Here is a 19257-nt window from a genome sequence, read left to right as displayed (position 1 = left end):
CGGTTGGCATTTTTGAGTGGAGTTGCATGTTCTCCCCACATTCGCATGGGTTTCCTCCGGATGCTCCGGTTTCCCCCACAAGTCCAAAGACATGCGGTATACAGGTGAACTGGGTTAGCTAAATTGGCCATAGTGTATGTGTGAATGAGAGTGTACGGGTGTTCCCCAGTGATGGGTTGCAGCTGGAAGGGTATCTGCTGCGTAAAACATATGTTGGACAAGTTGGCGGTTCATTCCGCTGTAGCGACCCCAGATTAATAAAGGGACTAAGCCGAAAGGAAAATGAATGAATGAATGTTGTTTATGCCACAGCTCATTGCTTTTATTGGGGTTGAATTAATACACATCGGCGAGTTCAGACCAACACTTTTTCAAGCACAGCTTTTTATTTTTTATATTAAGTATTTAGGTGAACCATTAATCAGAATGAGTGTTTACATGTTAATAAGTGAATGATTTCAGAATTCTAATTAGTCTTTGCTGGGATACTTCAGATACTAGAGAACATTTGATTTGTCAGAAAATCTAATAAGAAGCTGTACATGATGATGTCATAATAAATGTATATATAATGTTAATGCAAATTTAGTCAACATGTTGGAGCACAACAGCCGACAGATATTGTTAAAACTAGATCTACTAAGGCAGCCATTTTGACTGTTTTAAAAAAATTTAATTTAATAACCTTAAATAAAACCCATATAACCCATATAGCTATAGTACTCTGCCACAGTTGGAAAAACAAATACCATGTCAGTAAATGGATGGTGAGCAATTTTTGAGTGAACTATCCCTTTAAGAGTTACATACCGATACTAACACCTAACAAAACCTTCATTGTGAGTTTTCACTGTTTTCAAGGGGACTTTAAAACAAGAAAATCACCTGTTTCTGTTCCTCGCCCAGGCCGTCCCACATGGAAGCCACTATTTTGGAAACCTCCCCGAACGTGGCGTTGGGGTTTTGTCCCTTAATGGCAGCCTGTGTGTCTCTGAAGAACAGGGCGTAGGCTGACACGGGCTTCTGGGGCTCGTTCGGGTCTTTCTTCTTCTTCTTCTTGGGGGTTTTGGGCTTCTTGGCCATGTCTGTGGCTGCTCTCTTCTCTGCCCCGTTTATCTGAAAGGAGAGCAGCTCATTATGGTAAACAATAGACATATCCAATTAGATTAAGCCATAATAACAGCTTTATGAATGAATCATCTTGCTGAAGCCAGTTAGTGAGCCTTGTATCTGAAGCCTGGAGCTGTGTTTTAAATTTTAATGATCGCAGTGCATTATTAGTAAATACTGGGTTCCCACGCAGTTTTACCAGTGAATTTCCATGACGTTTGGATTTGATTGTGATCGCTGTGTTTGCACTTTCAAAAAGCAACTTACAGTATAATCATTAATTTTCTGTTTATAAATACAATTAATATTGCCTATTGTGTGCTGTGATTATTTCATAAGTGGCTATTAATTATTGATTATTGATCAATGCATATTTTAATCAGTCAGTCATGATATAAGGGAATTTAAATTACGAGTAAAATAAAGTACAGTGCTCAGCATATATAAGTACACCCCTCACAAATCTATCTTTTAAATTTATATTTTGAATAGGAAGCTATACAATATTATATTTGTGTATATACATTAGATTAGTCAGTACTGAAGCCAAATCTGGAGCTTATCTAACAAAATAACTTATGGTAACAGTCCAAAAACTAGTACACCCAAATTTATGCTATAGAAAAATATTAAATAAAAAAAAATGAAAAAGAGGAAAAATCAAGAGAAGCAAAAAAGTAGAAAAATGTTGCTTCAATTTTGTAGGTTGTAATTGGCAATATTTTGCTTGAATTTAATTGTATTATCTTTCAATTTGGGCACTATATTATCTTTCAAGCTGGGCACTATATATATATATATATATATATATATATATATATATATATATATATATATATATATATATATATATATATATATATATATATATATATATATATATATATATAATTGGACGTAAAATGGCATAAATAGTAGTTTAATTATATATAATAGAATTAATATTTTATATATATACATATATATAATTAAACTACTATTTATGCCATTTTACGCCCAAGATTAGTGAATGAATGATGTAAGATTTTTGAATATTACGTTTACACTTTAACACTGTAAATTAACAAAACAGAAACATAGTTACTTGCATGATACAAGATCACCAACCCCATTATAATAAATATTAATATTTACATTTGTAAATAATTGAGCTTAAATTTAAAATAATTAAGACTTAAATAAAAGCTGAAACAACACATTTTTATGAACTACATAAATAACAAAGACATAAAAATGACAAATACGCAACACAATTACTAAAACAATCTAATATTAAATTGAAAAAAGTACAAAAGTTACAATTTTAGTTACACAAAAATAACACTGCAACAAAAAGCTATGTGATCTATTTCCTCAACATTTATTTCAATTTAAAAAAATATATATATATAAATAAAAGTAGGATTGTTGTTTTAGTTTTAATTCAGTAAAATAACCCTGATTTGATCTGAAAGTCACATTTTTAAAAATGTTTTTCATGACTGAGACACATTACAATACAAAAGTAGCTCATAATTATGATAATTATAATTATCTTTCAAGCTTTTGTCTATTTAACTACACTATGAACCTGTCTCTCTCTGCTAGAAAACAAGACCCAAAAATATCCCATAAACCACCACACTTTCCCAAACAAATCAGAGTTTTCGAAAAAAAAGTGTGCTGTATTTGAGCTGAGGAACAGATCAGTGTCTCAGCAAATCTGTGTTTAAGGAAACATGGCAGTACAGCTCGCTGAAAGGTCAGCAATGACTCATTCCTTTTAATACACATTTCACCAGTGCATAAAATAGTCTGTGTGACTGTATGTGTGTGTGTGTGAGGAAGATAAGCTTTTATATTCATGAGATCAGAGAATGGGTAAGACTGGCTCACCTTGGCAGCATCGTCGGCATCGTCCTCATGCACAGAGCTGGAGGGCGACGGTGTGGCAGATTTGCTCTCGGGTGGAGATGGAGACCCATGGGTGCCATTGTTGCCATTCAGACCCAGTTGGGCGTTGAGCTGTGATTGGTTGATAGTGGTCAGCTGACCTTGAGGAGGACCCATGCCGGGCTGGACTCTGGGTCTGAGTGCATCCACCTGGGGGTGACCACCGTAACGCGAGTCTGAGTTCACCATCTGCTGCATCTGGAAGAGTAAAGTGAAAAACGTAGGTTAAAATGAAACACTTAGATTTTGAAATTAACATTTGGGATAAAGCAGGCCTTAACACTAGGGGCTCTATTTTAATGATCCAGGTACAAAGTCTGAAGCGCAGGGCGCAAAAGCATTAAGGGCATGTCCGAAGCCACTATTGCTATTTTAAGGATGGAAAAATACGCTCTGCGCCGTGGTGCATGGTCTAACAGGGCTGTGCTTAATCTTTTAATAAGTAATGGGTGTGTTTTGAGAATAAACCAATCATAGTCTCATCTCCCATTCCCTTTAAGAGTCAGTTGCGTTGTGCTACATGTGCATTTGCTATTTACATGGCGGACTTTGCAAGTGGAAAAACCGAATGCTTCACTAGTGAGAAAACAGTAAACAGGCCATCTGCAGCGCGAGAATAAAGAATGAGCCTCCTCCAATCGGCCTTTATGTTCACTTTCTCTCTTTCGTGGATAAGGAAACGTGTTGTACGCACATCCACCATTAGCCTGCATAATTAATTTTGTTGATTAAGCGCAAAGATTTGTTTCAAAATGATTTCTAAATTCAGTTTTAAATTCCAGCAAACGAATAAATGAACAATAATAACAAAGTTTGGTCAAAAAATTGTTTAAAAAAGTTATATCCAAATACACATTCTATGCCCCATATGTTCCAAAACCTGACAGGTGGACAAATCTATAGCTTGTTTTTAATAAAACAAATATAAATATCTAAATAATAATAATAATAATAATAATAATAATAATAATAATAATAATAATAATAATAATAATAATAATAATAACATTATACAAAAGCAAATTGTCATGAATAAACTGAACAACCCTAGCCCTAACGAGGCGCACAACTAACACGCTCTGGACTGGACTTTGGACCTGCTTTCAGCTGGTCTGTTGCACAGTTTATTTTAGATCTTCAAAATAGCAACGCACCAACAATGCGCCTTAACACACCTCTTTTCTAGACAGGCACACTCATAAAGTGGCGCAAATGGATTTTCTATTTAAACAACGTGGCGGAAAACTACCAGAATTTTAAAAGTACTAGAATGGCCCAAGTGGTCATTTTGGCCATTTATATAAAACTGTATTGAATTGTGTTTTTTTTTTTTTTGTCATGTCATTTTAACATTTAAAGATTCTATTACGTTTTTAGAATTTAAGCTTTGAATGTCTGTTATCCAATTTTTTATAAAGTCATTACCCTAAAAATACAATCTCTTATTGTAACAGCCTATAATTGTGTACAAGTCACTTCACTCTGTCTAGCAAGCACTAGAACAAAGTTTTATACCACAGTGAAGATGTTGTTTTTGAAAGTTTTAAAGATATTTCTGAAGTAAAGTTATGGTTTTGCTTTCAGAAATGTTGCTTCTGCTATCAGAAAGTTGCTAGGCAAACTTTTGTCATTTTAATAAAATAAGAATGTTAGGCTCAAATATACAGTATGCACATATAGAAAAAGCAGTGTGCTATATTATTCATTCATTCATTTTCTTTTCAACTTAGTCCCTTTATTAATCCGGGGTCGCCACAGCGGAATGAACCGCCAACTTATCCAGCACATGTTTAACGCAGCGGATGCCCTTCCAGCTGCAACCCATCTCTGGGAAACATCCACACACACTCACTCACACCCATACACTACGGACAATTTAGCTTACGCAATTCACCTGTACTGCATTTCTTTGGACTGTGGGGGAAACCGGAGCACCTCGAGGAAACCCACGGGAACGCAGGGAGAACATGCAAACTCCACACAGAAACCAACTGACCCAGCCGAGGCTCGAACCAGCGACCTTCTTGCTGTGAGGTAACAGCACTACCTAGTTATATGGGTTTTATTTTAGCCTTTTTAATTTATTATTATATTTTTATTTATTATAATACAAAATTTTAAAGTGTTCAAAATGTCTGCCTCAGTATTTCTAGTGTTAAGTTTCTATACTGATGCTAAGTTAGGGGAATGTTTGTAGAAGGGCTGCACAATATATCGTTTCAGCATCGTTATCACAATTCAGGCACAAGTATTCAGGCTCAGAAGTTTAACAAAGAATACATTTATTGCATTATTTATACAATAAATTTTTACATTTATATTTACAAAATCACATTTGAAGTTTGCATTCTTACATTTTATGCATTATTCACTTCCCTACAGAATCATCCCAATCAATCTAAATTAATACATGTGGTAACACTTTAGGCACCAATTCTTACTATTAATTAATTGCTTATTAACATGCGTACTATTGAGATATTAGCTGCTTATTAGTACTTATTAACTAAATATTCTGCATGATTTAATTCTACATACCTAACCCAATACCTAAACTACCTTAATATCTATTAATAAGGAGCAAATAAGGAGTTTATTAAACCAAAAGTCATAATCAATTGTTTGCTAATAGCGAGAAGTGAGCGTTCAAATAAAGTGTGACTATAAATTATTACCAAATAGTGCTATTTAACCATTTGGTGAAATTGTAGATAGAGTATATTGCAATATTTATCGCAGAAAAATAAAATATCGCAATGTCAGATTTTTCCAATATCATGCAGCCCTAGTTTGTACTATTATGTCTGCAATAATTCTTTTTTAAAAAGGAGTGGGAATGGGAAGTCTATTTTAATTAAACATGATATTTGAAGCTTAGATCTTTTCGAAGTACTTGTATTAGTTATTCTGCTACAAATGCATTGTCTAGTCTGCACAGCGGTTAAAATCATATATTTTTTATAATATTTCTCATTTTCTGTCTACTTTAACTGGAAACTAAAATAAATAAAAAATAAAATTAAATTTGAAGAAACACACGCTTGTTTCCAGTGAAATATATACAATACTGATACTTATAACACTTTTTTTGTGATAATCCTCATTAAGCTCAATCAGCTGAAACATTATTTAAAAGCATTCAAGTAAAAAATGCTTATTAAACCAACTTAACATAATTGTTGCAACCAAATCCCCTTAACATTACCATACAATTATAATGGTATTGTTAACTAGTGCTGTCTTCATCAATACGGATGCTTCCTTTCCTGCTGTTGTGAATGCAGGGCCGTAAAAACACTGTATTTGTGGCATAAATCACTTCCGACAAGCACAAGACCTGCAGCTTCAGTCTGACACCTAATACTGTCTGAAGCAACAGGTGACCTGAAATGTCCTCCACGCCCACCATTGTCCACAGCACAAAGCCCTGGACAGGTGGAGCTGCAGGTTGAGAGGCCATGAGCACTGCTCTCAGAGGGACAGGTGTCTGTGACCCTCCCCAAAACACACTTCATTATACAGAACATGCTCAAGTAGTGAGCCCAGGAGAGAATGCAGTACTGCCACCGGGTCAAAGACTCAAAGTAGTATTTTAGTGTCACTGAGATAATTATTTTTAACTCATTTTTTACATTTTTTATTTAGCTTGATTAGTAATTTTGTTGTCTTCGACAGTTTCATTAGTTGTCATTTACATTATAAAATAAAAGTCTATAAAGTGTTTATAATTGTTTTCAATTTAAGTTTTTTATTGAAGTTTTTTTTTACTTTTAAAATTAAATGAAACTAAAACAATACAAGCAATATATTTTAAACTAAAATTATTTGTTACTTAAAAAAAGGTTGTTACTTTTAATTATATTTATGCTAAATTATTAAATATTTTTGTATTATATTATTATAAAAATATATTTAATATTATAATAAATGTATAAATAAATAAATAAATAAATCACATACAACACAATTGAGTAATCTAAATAAATAATTCTCATTTATTCAGCTTAAAGTGAAAATGTCCCATTTTGCAGAGCATTACATGATTATAAAAAGCATGACATGTGCCATTCACACAATGTTCAGTGCTTTTGTGATTTGTTTTATATTTCTTTGTATTTGCATGTATATGTAACACTTAATTCCTGCATTCAATTCAATAATTTAAATAAGCTTCAATTTAGTTTCATTTTTAGCCTACAACAACACCTCGATTTGTTCAACTAGATCAATCAGTTGAATAACTGAACAATGTGTTTATTCCATGTCACGGAGCATCTGAAAAACTGTCTATTAGTTTACGAGAACTCAGCAACTCTCCGAACACAGTTGATCCGAAGAACTAATGACGTGACATTACGAAGCAGTCGGCAGGAAAATCTCCAATCCATGCGGTTTTCGCGGTCAACTGACTAATCATAAACTGACACTGGTGAAAATGTCAAGTTCTCATGAAATGGCCAGGAAAAAAAGAGAAAAAAGATGACAGTGGAAAACTGTTGAGCTTGTCAGGGGTTTTAACCATTACACTCTTAATGGACAGGAGCAGGTTTCATTTTTCAGTGAAATGCGTTCTGTATTAAAACACGTCCCACTCAATTTCTTCAGAAACATCTGTATCTTTTCTTGAGGGGGACTTTCTGGCTTGTTAACCAGACAATACCCACCTTGTGTGGGGTATTAAGACAATGTGGTCAGTTTTGTTACAGAAAAACTACACTCTCAGTTTGAAGACACGCTAATAAAGGTCACGTCTCTTTTTCTTGATAAAACAAAACTACCAAGACTAAGAGTGAAATCAAAGGCGCAATGTTAAATCGCACTGCTGTAGTTGTTGAAATTTCCCAATGAAAGAAGGATGAGGATCAACACAACTGCTGAAACAAACTCCAGTGGCGTTTGTCAGAGCTAGCTTGTGATGGTATTTATCATCCCAGCTCACCATTAATCTCCACTACGCGGAGGACAAAGGCTTGAATAGAGGTCACGTGACGAGGTCACACACAAAAGCCCTAAAGGTTGCCTGTTCTGCACTTTTTAAGTTTTAAATAACAAATGGCTGCCTGGGTTGGCTGTTTTTTCATCAGATCCACTGACCCGTGCCGCAAAGGAGGTCATACTCATTTGATATCAATTTCCTTTAAATCACAGGGCAAATTGTAATCACACGTACAGTAGGAGACTATTTGCATGCTTATCTTCCTATACACTGTGCGACAGAGACGTATGAAAGGGGCGAGAGGAGGCCGGCTTTCCAATGGAGTCCAATGACATTTTAAAGGGAGGAAAATAATGTCTGCTTTACTCCGTCTGTCACTTCAGGGGCACTTTTCATGTCCTTCTGTTTCCATTAAAAAGGTATAAATAGCTTAAGTGCTGGACTAGATCAGAGCCAATTGTTTGCTCAGGGTAATAAAACCACAGCCCAATGATAAGGACTTTTTCAGGCAGAGTAATGAGGGTGTATTTCATGTCCTTGTGTTACTGTACATCTTTATAAGCTAAAATCCTCACCAGCCTATTTTTTTTATTCACCTATTAGAATGAATTTGAAACATATTCTGGCATTTTCTCAGCTATTAATTTCTTTGCTCTCCAGTTAATCCGCTTGAAAATCGCTGTTATTTTTTGGGGAGGTAATAATAGCTTGTCACAGTCTTCAGCCAATATTTATGACGTGCAGGAGTACATATGAGAAGTGAGGTAATTTGGAGTATAAAAGCTTAAAGCCGCATTACAACATCTGTCATTTGGACAAGCCGGAGTTTAATTGCTCTCGCTTGAGTTTTACAAACCGCACGCAAATACCTGCCTCTTATTAAACGTCACTGGAAATGATCTATGCAAAAGGGCTATAATAGAAGCAGCTTTTCATTCTGCACTTTCAAAGTCTCACATGGGCTGCAAACTTGAAAATTGACAATTAATGGAGATTTATGTTTTTATTTTTGACTTTTAGTCATTATCCAGTATATCACACTATATTATGCTTTCTGGATAAAGTTTCCCTTCTTTTAGTTTGACTGGAATAAAATAAGTTTTGCATAAAAATGAGGTTAATATTATTAGCTCTTGTAAGAAATAATTACTTATTTATTAACTTTCAGCACTAACACTTTAAGATCAATACTAGTCTCCTGCAAAATAACTTAAAAAAATCCTGGCTGCCTTAAATTTTTAAGCTGAATCAAATTAACAGTCTGTTGAACTTATATTATGTTAAACTAACTTAAAACTGCTTGCATGACTTGAATATGATTAACTTAGTTTAATAAGTTACAAAGAACTAAAACATATGCAGTCAGGACTAATTGTTCATATAATTTTTTAATGTGTAGAAAAATATAATGTACTGTCATCATGGCAAACACAAAAGAAATTAATTATTAGAAATGAGTTTATAACTATAATGTTTATAACTTTAATGTTTACTGTTTTATGATTTACTACTTTACTACAAGTATTTTGTTCTTGCTCATTTGCAAAACAACTACGTGAATTTTCACTTATTTTTTCTTTGAAAACCAACTCTTCTATTCACAAATGAAAATGACTAAAAACTGGGCAAATGAACTTGCCATGTACAGTGCTCAGCATATTTAAGTACATATTCATATTTCATAATTCATATTTTTAATAGGAAGCTATACAATATTTGTGCAAATACATTACATTAGTCAGTACTGAATCCAAGTCTGGAGCTTAACTTATGATAATGGTCCAAAAACTAGTACACTCAAATTTATATGTTAGAGAAAAATATTAAATACAAATTTTTTAAAAGAGGAAAAATCTTTTTTTTTTGTTGAAATTTTGTAGATATTATTATTATTATTTATTATTTTTGCAATATTTTGCTTGAATTTAATTGAATTATCTTTCATTTTTTAAATATGTTTGGTGACTAACATATTATTTTAATAAATATATCTGTTTAATAAATCTGTTTTGTTAAAATGCACCAAAATACGTTGCCTACATTCACTGAGAAATGGATAGAAATATTCATCTTCAAAATGGGGAGTACTCAATTATGCTGACCACTGTATACACGTGTATATAATTGAGATATTAATTATTAGCCAGCAACAAAATGCTCATGTATTTCAATTAATTAACCACTTCAATACATGAATTGTATGCTAAAAGCAGTCTGACAGAAGCATCTTGCCAAGCTGCACTTTCAAGGTCTCACATGTGGCCGTTTTGCAAAGTGCTGCAAACTGTAGGCTTTGCAGCAAATTTACAATAAATGGAGATTTATGTCCATTACTGTTCTCTTTTTTTATTTAGGCCACTGCTGGATGAGGATTTAGTGGCTTTTGCGCTGATGATGGACGATCTCACTGCTCTCTCTCTCTCTCTCTCTCTCTCTCTCTCTCTCTCTCTCTCTCTCTCTCTCTCTCTCTCTCTCTCTCTCTCTCTCTCTCTCTCTCTCTCTTCTCCAATGTCAGCTCTGTTTAGATTTGCACATTTTACACACATCAACTTGTGCTTATTTAAGCGGACATGTGGCTTTCTGGAAACAAACCTTACCTGAGTGTTTCTGATAAATTCGCTGCATTTCATGCGAATCGCAGAGCTCATCAGAACAGTCGATGAGATCTCCTCCTTCACGTTGTATGTGGAAAAAGAAAGCCATTTATCTGTTCTGAGCTATATTCCATTCGTTTTAATGCGACGAGAAGAAAGCACGGCAAAGCCTTATGAGATAATTTCCCTTTTAATCCAACACTTTTTAAGGTGAAGCACATTTCACTCAACTATCTATCTGTGCTGCTTAAACAATGCCAGCTCTGAGACCTATAAAACCAATGCGAAATGTAAGAGGCACATAAATGCACTCTCTGTTCCACCAGAGAAGGCAGCAGCTCCAACAGGCTAATGCCGAGAGAAAATTAATTCCATCAGCGAGCTCTTTCATTCTCCACTGCAGCTACAAGCTCTCTGTCCCGTTGCCTGGCAACCATAATTCATAGCCGCTCTAAATGGATGTTCTCCAAGCACTGAGAACATTAAGGTGAAAAGAACAAATGCCTTTGTGAATCTCAATATCTTTCAGTGTGTGAATGTCATTCTGTGTTTGTATTTTTTTAGCTACCTGTGTGCATGTTTTTCCTTAAAAATCTCTTTGATGTAAGTTTAACATTTAAGGTGCATTTTCCCAGAAAACCATTAAAAGGTATTGGAAGTATTGGCCGCACCATTATTTCTCTTTTCTGTAATTTCTGATAAAATATAAATGTTTAATGTAATCAAAGGAAGGTAAAGATTAAAATAAGCAGGGTTTTCTGTGAACAAAAATATGTGTTTATATATTAAGGTGAAAAGAATGAATGCCTTTTGAAGCTCAATATCTTTTAGTGTGTGTATGTCACTCTGTGTTTTATTTTAGCGACCTGTCTATTATTTTTTAATGAAAGTTTTGCCAAAAGATGAATTGTAAATATTTGCCGTACCATTATTTCTCTTACGGCAGTTTAGGCTTCACATCCAGCCTCCTTCTGACAATATATAAATCTTAAATGTCATTAAACAAACAAACATATATATATTTATAAATAGTTGAAGCTTCAATTTTTTTGTCTTTTCAAATATTTCCCAAACGATGTTTAACAGAGCAAGGAAATTTTCAAAGTATGTCTGATATTATTTTTTCTTCTGAAGAAAGTCTTATTTGTTTTATTTTGGCTTGAATAAAAGCAGTTTTTAATTTTGAATAAACATTTTAATGTCAAAATTATTAGCCCCTTTAAGCTTTTATTTTCAATTATCTGCATAACAAACCATGGATATACAATGATTTGCCTAATTACCCTAATCTGCTTAGCTAACCTACACTGTAAAACCCAATATAAAGAAATAAGTGTAGTTAACTCAAAATTGACTGAAAGTTAATTCTACTCATTTAAAAAGAGTTTTGAACTCAGTGTTGAAGTTAATTAAATACCTCATTACTTCAGCTTAAATGGAGTAAATTTGCAGTACTCATATAGATTCGTTTAGATCGGTTTCCTCAAATGGTTTGAGTTGCCTTAACTTATTGGGTTTTACAGTGCAATTAACTTAATTAAGCCTTTAAATGTTACTTTAAGCTGAATACTAGTGTCTTGAAAAATATCTGGTCAAATATTATTGACTGTCATCATGGCAAGAATAAAATAATTGAGTTAATAGAAATAAGTTATTAAAACTATTATGTTTAGAAATATGTTGAAAAAAATCTTCTCTCTGTTAAACAGAAAATGGGGGAAAAATAAACAGGGGGGGCTAATAGTTCAGGGGGGCTAATAGTTCTGTAAATAAACTGTATGACTGTATATAAAATGCAGAAATTATTTTTTCAACGAATTTTAAATGTAAAGGTGTCTTTTGTCTTTGCCATGAAACTTGCAATTATTTTGCAAGATGCTAGTATTCAGCTTAAAGTGCTATTTAAAGGCTTATTAGGTTAACCAGTTAATTAGGCAAATTATTGGACAACAGTTTGTTCTGTAGTCAATCGAGAAAAAAAAATGCTTAAGGGCAATAATAATACTGATCTTAAAATGATTATGAAAAAGAAAAAAATAGTATAGGAAATACTTTTAAAATGTCCTTACTTTATTAAACATTTCTTGGGGAATATTTGAAAAATAATTGAAAATATCATGGGAGAGCTACTTATTGCCTTTAATTGTATATTAGTTTATCTGGAATAGTTAAATTTTAAAACCTTTTCATATTTTATTTCTGTATTTTATTCTTTATTCTTCGACTGATTACATTTCTTCAAATTTCACAGAAAAAAGCTGTTGTTCAGTGCATTTTTGTTTTGCATAAAATAAGAAAGATGCCTTGCTTTCAGTAATTTCTATTCATTTTTAGACAACACGATACCAATGTTTAAACTTCAGACGAGAAATCAATATTTGGTGAAATAACTAACAGCTTTTTTTCCTCTTTCCAATAAAAGATGAATTTGAATATAATCAAAGAAAGGTCAAGATTACAATAAGCAGGGCTTTTCGTGCAGAAAAAATACAAAACAACAAAAAAATTGAGTAACACCCAATATTTAGGTTTGGCCCCGAACTTGAAGTATATGAAAAACAATAGGTGAGAGATGAAGAGGGAAAGTTTCAGTTTGACTGGAGATCATCAACACATCTCACATTCATCTTTAACCACAGTTAGTCAGAGCTCACCAGCACTTCATAACATAATGAGGTTTCTTGCTGTTGACCAAAATTTTGGGTTTCATTTCTGCAGAAGTGCCAGGGATTTGCAGATATTTGTGATCAATATTAAAATAACCGAAAAAGACAACAATGCCAAAACATGTTAGCAAACTAGTTCAAATGATTTTATGATGTTATTGATTACTTATGTGTAAAATAATAGTTATCATACTTTAACATCATACTTAAGTGCTTAGATTACATTAAACACATACTATATTAAAAAAAAAGTACATTTGATTAAATATTTAAATAAATACAGGTCAGAATAAATATGCTGTTTCATTTCTACATAAATCTACCCATAAATTTCACTGAATGATGATGGAATAGTAATTCAACCCATATTCTGACATTTCATTTTTATTTAATTTTAAGTTACTTGAAATTATTAAATGGATACTTTACTTGCATTTAATATGCAATACTTTTAATATTGCATGTAATATTTGAAATATGTCAAACATTATATAATTCAAGGCTAAATTAAAATATGTTATTACTGTTTCAGTTCATCATAATCATCCAATTCTTGAGAGAACATGCCTCAAGATGACATGTGTTTCTTGTAATTCTATCTTAGTTTACAATTTTTTAGTTTTATTAATAGGATGATTTTGTTTTATACTCTGAAATATTACAAAGAAAACATTTTAAATCTATATTTAAATCTTTTTAAAATAAATTGAAATCTATATTCAAATATATATTGGCCACACTTTATTTTGTTGGTCCGTTTGTTGAATTTAAGTTACATTGCATCTACTGTACATGGTAACTAATTCTCATTAGATTATAAGTAGACTGTTAGGTTGGGGTTAGGGTAGCCGTATCAACAGATATAAAGCAGGATAGTCTACTAATACTCAAATGGACCATTAATAAAAAAGAGTGTTACCTATATATATTATAAATTTACAAAGAAACCATTTAAAAATCTATATGAAAATGTAAATCATCTTTTAGAAATAAATTTAATAGGCTGATTTGATGCTTAATAATGCTTAATGATTTATTTTAAATGGCTTTTATTTATTATAAAACAGCTTTTGCTGCTTATGAAAAATTAAATTGAGGATTTTGTATTTATTTCAAAAGAACAACATCTTTTGTAGTGTTAAAAATGTCATTACTTTCATTTGTGACCATTTAAGCGTGTCTTGTTTGAATCAAAACCAAAAACAAACAAACAATAAATATGAACCCAGATTTTTAAATGCCACTATAATCATGCAATCAAGAAAACACCATCCTCAGAATTATACACCAGCACATTCATAGTCAACCCTTTCTTCTGATTTGTAAGACTTTCCTATTTTGCTAAGTTATCGACAGTTTCTGAATGTACTGTACAACTGTGTAGTGCAGCTTTATGGCAAGCAGAGAATGCATTAGAAGGAGTGCCTCGATGCTAAATTATATTTAATTAAGTTAATCCAATGGGGAATTTGGCATTGTTTCACTGTGCGTTAAATCACATTAGCTCTCATTTACTGCCTGCTATCTCAATCATTCTATATGCCGCTCCAACCTCTTATAATCTCTGTTGAGGTGTTTCATTTGTGTCAATTAAATCATTGTTTGGGCACTGAATCGACGTTGCTGTTGCGTAATGCCATCATGCGAAATGCATTAGAGACATCTCAAAGGAGACCGTGGGCATCTTAGGATCAAACACTAACAACACAAATAGAAATTCTATTTTGGGGAACTTCCATACTAGATTACATGGAAGCAATTTTCTGACACAGAGTGAACATATAATAATAATAAAAAGAAGAATCGGTTGCTAACTTTTTTCTCCAAACTGTGTGACTGTTTACATTTTTTTGTGCTTTTTGTATTTTTTATTTGTATTTTTTTTACAATTGTACAGTTTTGTATGTGATAATGTACAGTTTTTTTTGTAGTTTAAGTTTATGTCACATATTTGTATGATATTTTAAGAATGTTTTTGATGCTTTGACTGCATTTTAGGCTGCATTTATTTGATTGAAAATAAAAATGTTATGAAAATATTTTTATTCTGTTTTAAAACTATTTCAGTGACGAATGATCCCATTATGCTAGTCCTTTATTTATCAGGGGTCGCCACAGCGGAATGAACCGCCAACTAATCCAGCATATTTTACGCAGTGGATGCCCTTCCAGCTGCAACCCAGTACTGAGAAAACACCCATACACTCTTGCATTCACACACGCACTCATACACTTAGGATAATTTCGTAATTCAATTTACTTATAGCGCATGTCTTTGGACTGTGGGGGAAACCGGAGCACCCGGAGGAAACCCATCCGAACATGAGGAGAACATGCAAACTCCACAGAGAAATGCCACAGAAATAACTACTGGTACTGAAAATATTATAATAGTTCTTTTGAATATAAATGTTTTCTGCGTATTTTTGCTGTTTATATAAATTATTATATATAAATCAGAATTCAGGATTTATAGAACAACATTTATAACTGCATTTATTTATTTACTTGTTTTGTATTTCGTAATGATGAAAATTAATATCCTTTCTAGACTTCTTGAAAATTATTTGACAGAAAATAGGAATAATGATGCTGAAAATTCAGCTTCAAATCACAAGAGTAAATTAAAATTCAAGCATGAAAACATAACATTTTAAATATGAAAACAGCCACAATCTTAAATTGTGATAATATGTGACACATTTTTAGCAGTCACAAATTTTTACTGATTTTACTGCATTTCTTAGATTAAATACAGTATATGCAGCCTTAGTTAGCAGAATGAAAAAAAAAACTATATATACTGGCATACATACAGTTCAAGTCAGAACTATTAGCCCCCCTTTGAATTTATTTATTTTTTTTTTATATTTCCCAAATGGTGTTTAACAGAGCAAGGAAATTTTCACAGTATGTCTGATAATATTTTTTTAAAGTCTTATTTGTTTTATTTCGACTAGAATAAAAGCAGTTTTTAATTTTTTAAAATCCATTTTAAGGTCAAAATTATTAGCCCCTTTAAGCTATATATATATATATATATATATATATATATATATATATATATATATATATATATATATATATATATATATATATATATATATATATATATATATATATATATATATATATATTTGATAGTCTACAGAACAAACTATCATTTTACAATAACTTGCCTAATTACCCTAATCTGCCTAATTAACCTTATTAACCTAGTTAAGCCTTTAAATGTCACTTTAAGCTGTATAGAGGTGTTTTGAAAAATATCTAGTCAAATATTAATTACTATCATCATGGCAAAGATAAAATAAATCAGTTAGTAGAAATGAGTTATTAAAACTATTATCTTTACAAATGTGTTGAAAAAAATCTGCTCTCCGTTAAACAGAAACTGGGGAAAAAATAAAACAGGGGGCTAATAATTCTGACTTCAACTTTACCAACAAATTCAATTGCTATATATTTAAAGACAATATATAAAAGACTATAAAAGACTATATATTTAAAGACAAAATCTGACTTTATATCTTGCTGCATTGTCGCTTTCTGAATTCTAATGTGACTTGTAATCACAAGTTCCGATAACTTTGTTTTTGTAACTGACAATGTCTTTATTTTAAATGTCATCTCATTAGTACTGTCCACAATACTCTCTACAGCTCATGTACTCACCACTGAGAGAGAGTTGGTGAGCAGGCCGCCATCTTGGCTCAACATATTGGGACTCAACATGCCGGGCAGGTCCATTCCCTGCAGGTGAAAGGGGTGCAGTCCATTCTGGGACACTGGGGGGCACAGGGGGTGGTATGTCCCGGATTCAGACTCGGGAAGGTGTGCCAGCATGTGTTCGGGGAGGGTTGGAGGGGTGATGGGTGGGATGTTGAAGTCTTCATCCCCAAGACTGGGCACTGGGTATGACTGCTGGCAAAAAACAGAGACACGAAAGACTGAGGTTACATGATCTGACAGAACACTTATTGACTGATTATATAAAACCACATTATCTTTCAAAAGATGATTGATTTATGACTGACTGGTCAGACTCATTAGTGATGAAGAGTACAGTCTGTTAACACTGGATCTACCAGAATTCTAAGGTCCACAGTGGTCATTCTGACCAATCCCAGTAAACATTTTGTGTTTAATAGACATCTAATGGACATCTAAATGTAGACAGCTTGGCTACAACAAGGCTAAACTTGGGCTGTCAGTGAAAATCTAATAGACATCTATGAATAGCCCAAAACAGACAGATTAGACAGACTTTATATGTGTAGTCATTCATTTCTGTTTATTTCATGTCTAGATTTGCCCTATTCTTAGACGTCTATTAGATTTTCACTGACAGCCCACATTTAGCCTTGTTTTAGCCAAGACGACTATGTTTAGACGTCTATTAGACATCTATTAGACATCTTTAAAAAAACAAAAAATTCTTGCTGGGATCATATGCTTTATGATTGTATCCAATTAAATTTTTGTGACAAAATATTTAGTTTTAATCTATATTTTAGATTTTAAAATTAAGCTTTGAATGTCTGTCATCATATTTTATGAAGTCATTACCCTAAAAGTACAATCTTTTTGTGATATAGCTTATAATTGTGTTTGAGTTACTAGACCTTGAAGGTGTGTTCCTCAACGTGTCTAGCAGTAGAGCAAAGTTATTTTTGGAATATTTGAGGTAAACATATGTTTTTGCTATCAGAAAATTTTATTTTATTTATAAAAGTTGCAAGGCAAGAGAGACAGGCATATTCAAAGGCAGTAGCAGAATGCTGAAAATTCATGCGGTCATTTTTTGAGTTACGACCATTCAGGTAGAAACTCTTTTGTGTTTTATAATTTGAATGAACTTACAATGTTGGAAAGAAATTTAAGCACAATACAAAAAAGGATACTATAGTTATATGGGTCAACAAAGTTTTAAAAATGCAATTCTAGCGTTAATACAATATTGTCACAATATTGCAGATTTTTTTCTATACATATAATGTTGGCAAAAAAAATCACAACATAAATCTTCATTCATTCATTTCTTTTCAGCTTAGTCCCTTTATTAATCTGGGGTCACCACAGCGGAATGAACCGCCAACTTATCCAGCATATGCCCTTCCAGCCGTAACCCATCTATGGGAAACATCTATACACACTCATACACTAAGGACAAATTAGCCTACCCAATTCACCTGTACCGAATGTCTTTCGAATGTCTTTTGAACCCACACGAACGGAGGGAGAACAAGCAAACTCTACGCTAACTGACCCAGCGAGGCTCGAACCAGCAACCTTCTTGCTGTGAGGCGCCAGCACTACCTACTGCGCCACTGCGTCCCCCAACATAAATCTTGAAAATGTATAATATATATACAATATATAAAAAGGTCAAATTAATCTTGCTTGACCAATGAATCATACTATCACATGCTAAAGGAAAAATTACAATTAACAGGAGACAGGAGAATATGCTTTTTAGTTTATCATGATGCTAATGTACAACGTTCAGAAATAAGAAATACATCTATGATATAATAGAAATGTACTGCTAGCTCATTTGTGTTTGAACTATTAATTACACGAGCAACCCAGACACTGTACTACATTATTAAAAATGTTCAACATCCAAATTTGTTAAGGCAGAGATCAAGGTATCATAATGCAAGCATAAAGCATACATAAACCTGCAACCGCCATATACACACTACAGATGATTTCTGTTAAAATATTTCACCTGTTAATTAACATTTCAGTGCAGTGCATGGAAGCAGCAGAATATTACTTAAAATACATGAACTCATGTGACTCATCACAAATAAGGCAGAAATTCTATTTTATTATATATTTCATTCATTAATTATATGCTATGCAGTGATTAGTGCAGCATTATAAATATATATTATCCTTATGAAAATAGACAAGATGGCTTGCAAACACAACTAGAACACTAAAACTGTCAGTTTTTCAGCTGTTTTCCCCTCCAAATATGATTTTACTGTTTAGGTGAAAACAAGTTGAG

General features: G+C 32.7%; 1 protein-coding gene across 2 annotated transcripts in view; it reads right to left on the bottom strand.

Annotated features, from left to right (window-relative positions):
* tox (thymocyte selection-associated high mobility group box) overlaps window positions 1–19257 on the bottom strand; it is a 117373-nt gene that overhangs the window by 18767 nt on the left and 79349 nt on the right. Inside the window, exons 4-6 of one of the 2 annotated variants that reach the window (XM_056474734.1) lie at window positions 16914–17162; window positions 2986–3240; window positions 886–1116 (exon numbers count right to left, since the gene is read on the bottom strand). In XM_056474734.1, the coding sequence (XP_056330709.1) occupies window positions 886–1116; window positions 2986–3240; window positions 16914–17162 (735 nt within the window). The remainder of the gene's footprint in view (window positions 1–885; window positions 1117–2985; window positions 3241–16913; window positions 17163–19257) is intronic. The other variant, XM_056474741.1, reaches the window with a different exon arrangement.

This window comes from Danio aesculapii, chromosome 2 (genome assembly GCF_903798145.1).
Source record: "Danio aesculapii chromosome 2, fDanAes4.1, whole genome shotgun sequence".
NCBI classification, from domain to species: domain Eukaryota; kingdom Metazoa; phylum Chordata; class Actinopteri; order Cypriniformes; family Danionidae; genus Danio; species Danio aesculapii.
Note: the sequence above shows the minus strand (reverse complement) of the source record. Positions and strands in the feature narration are given on the sequence as shown.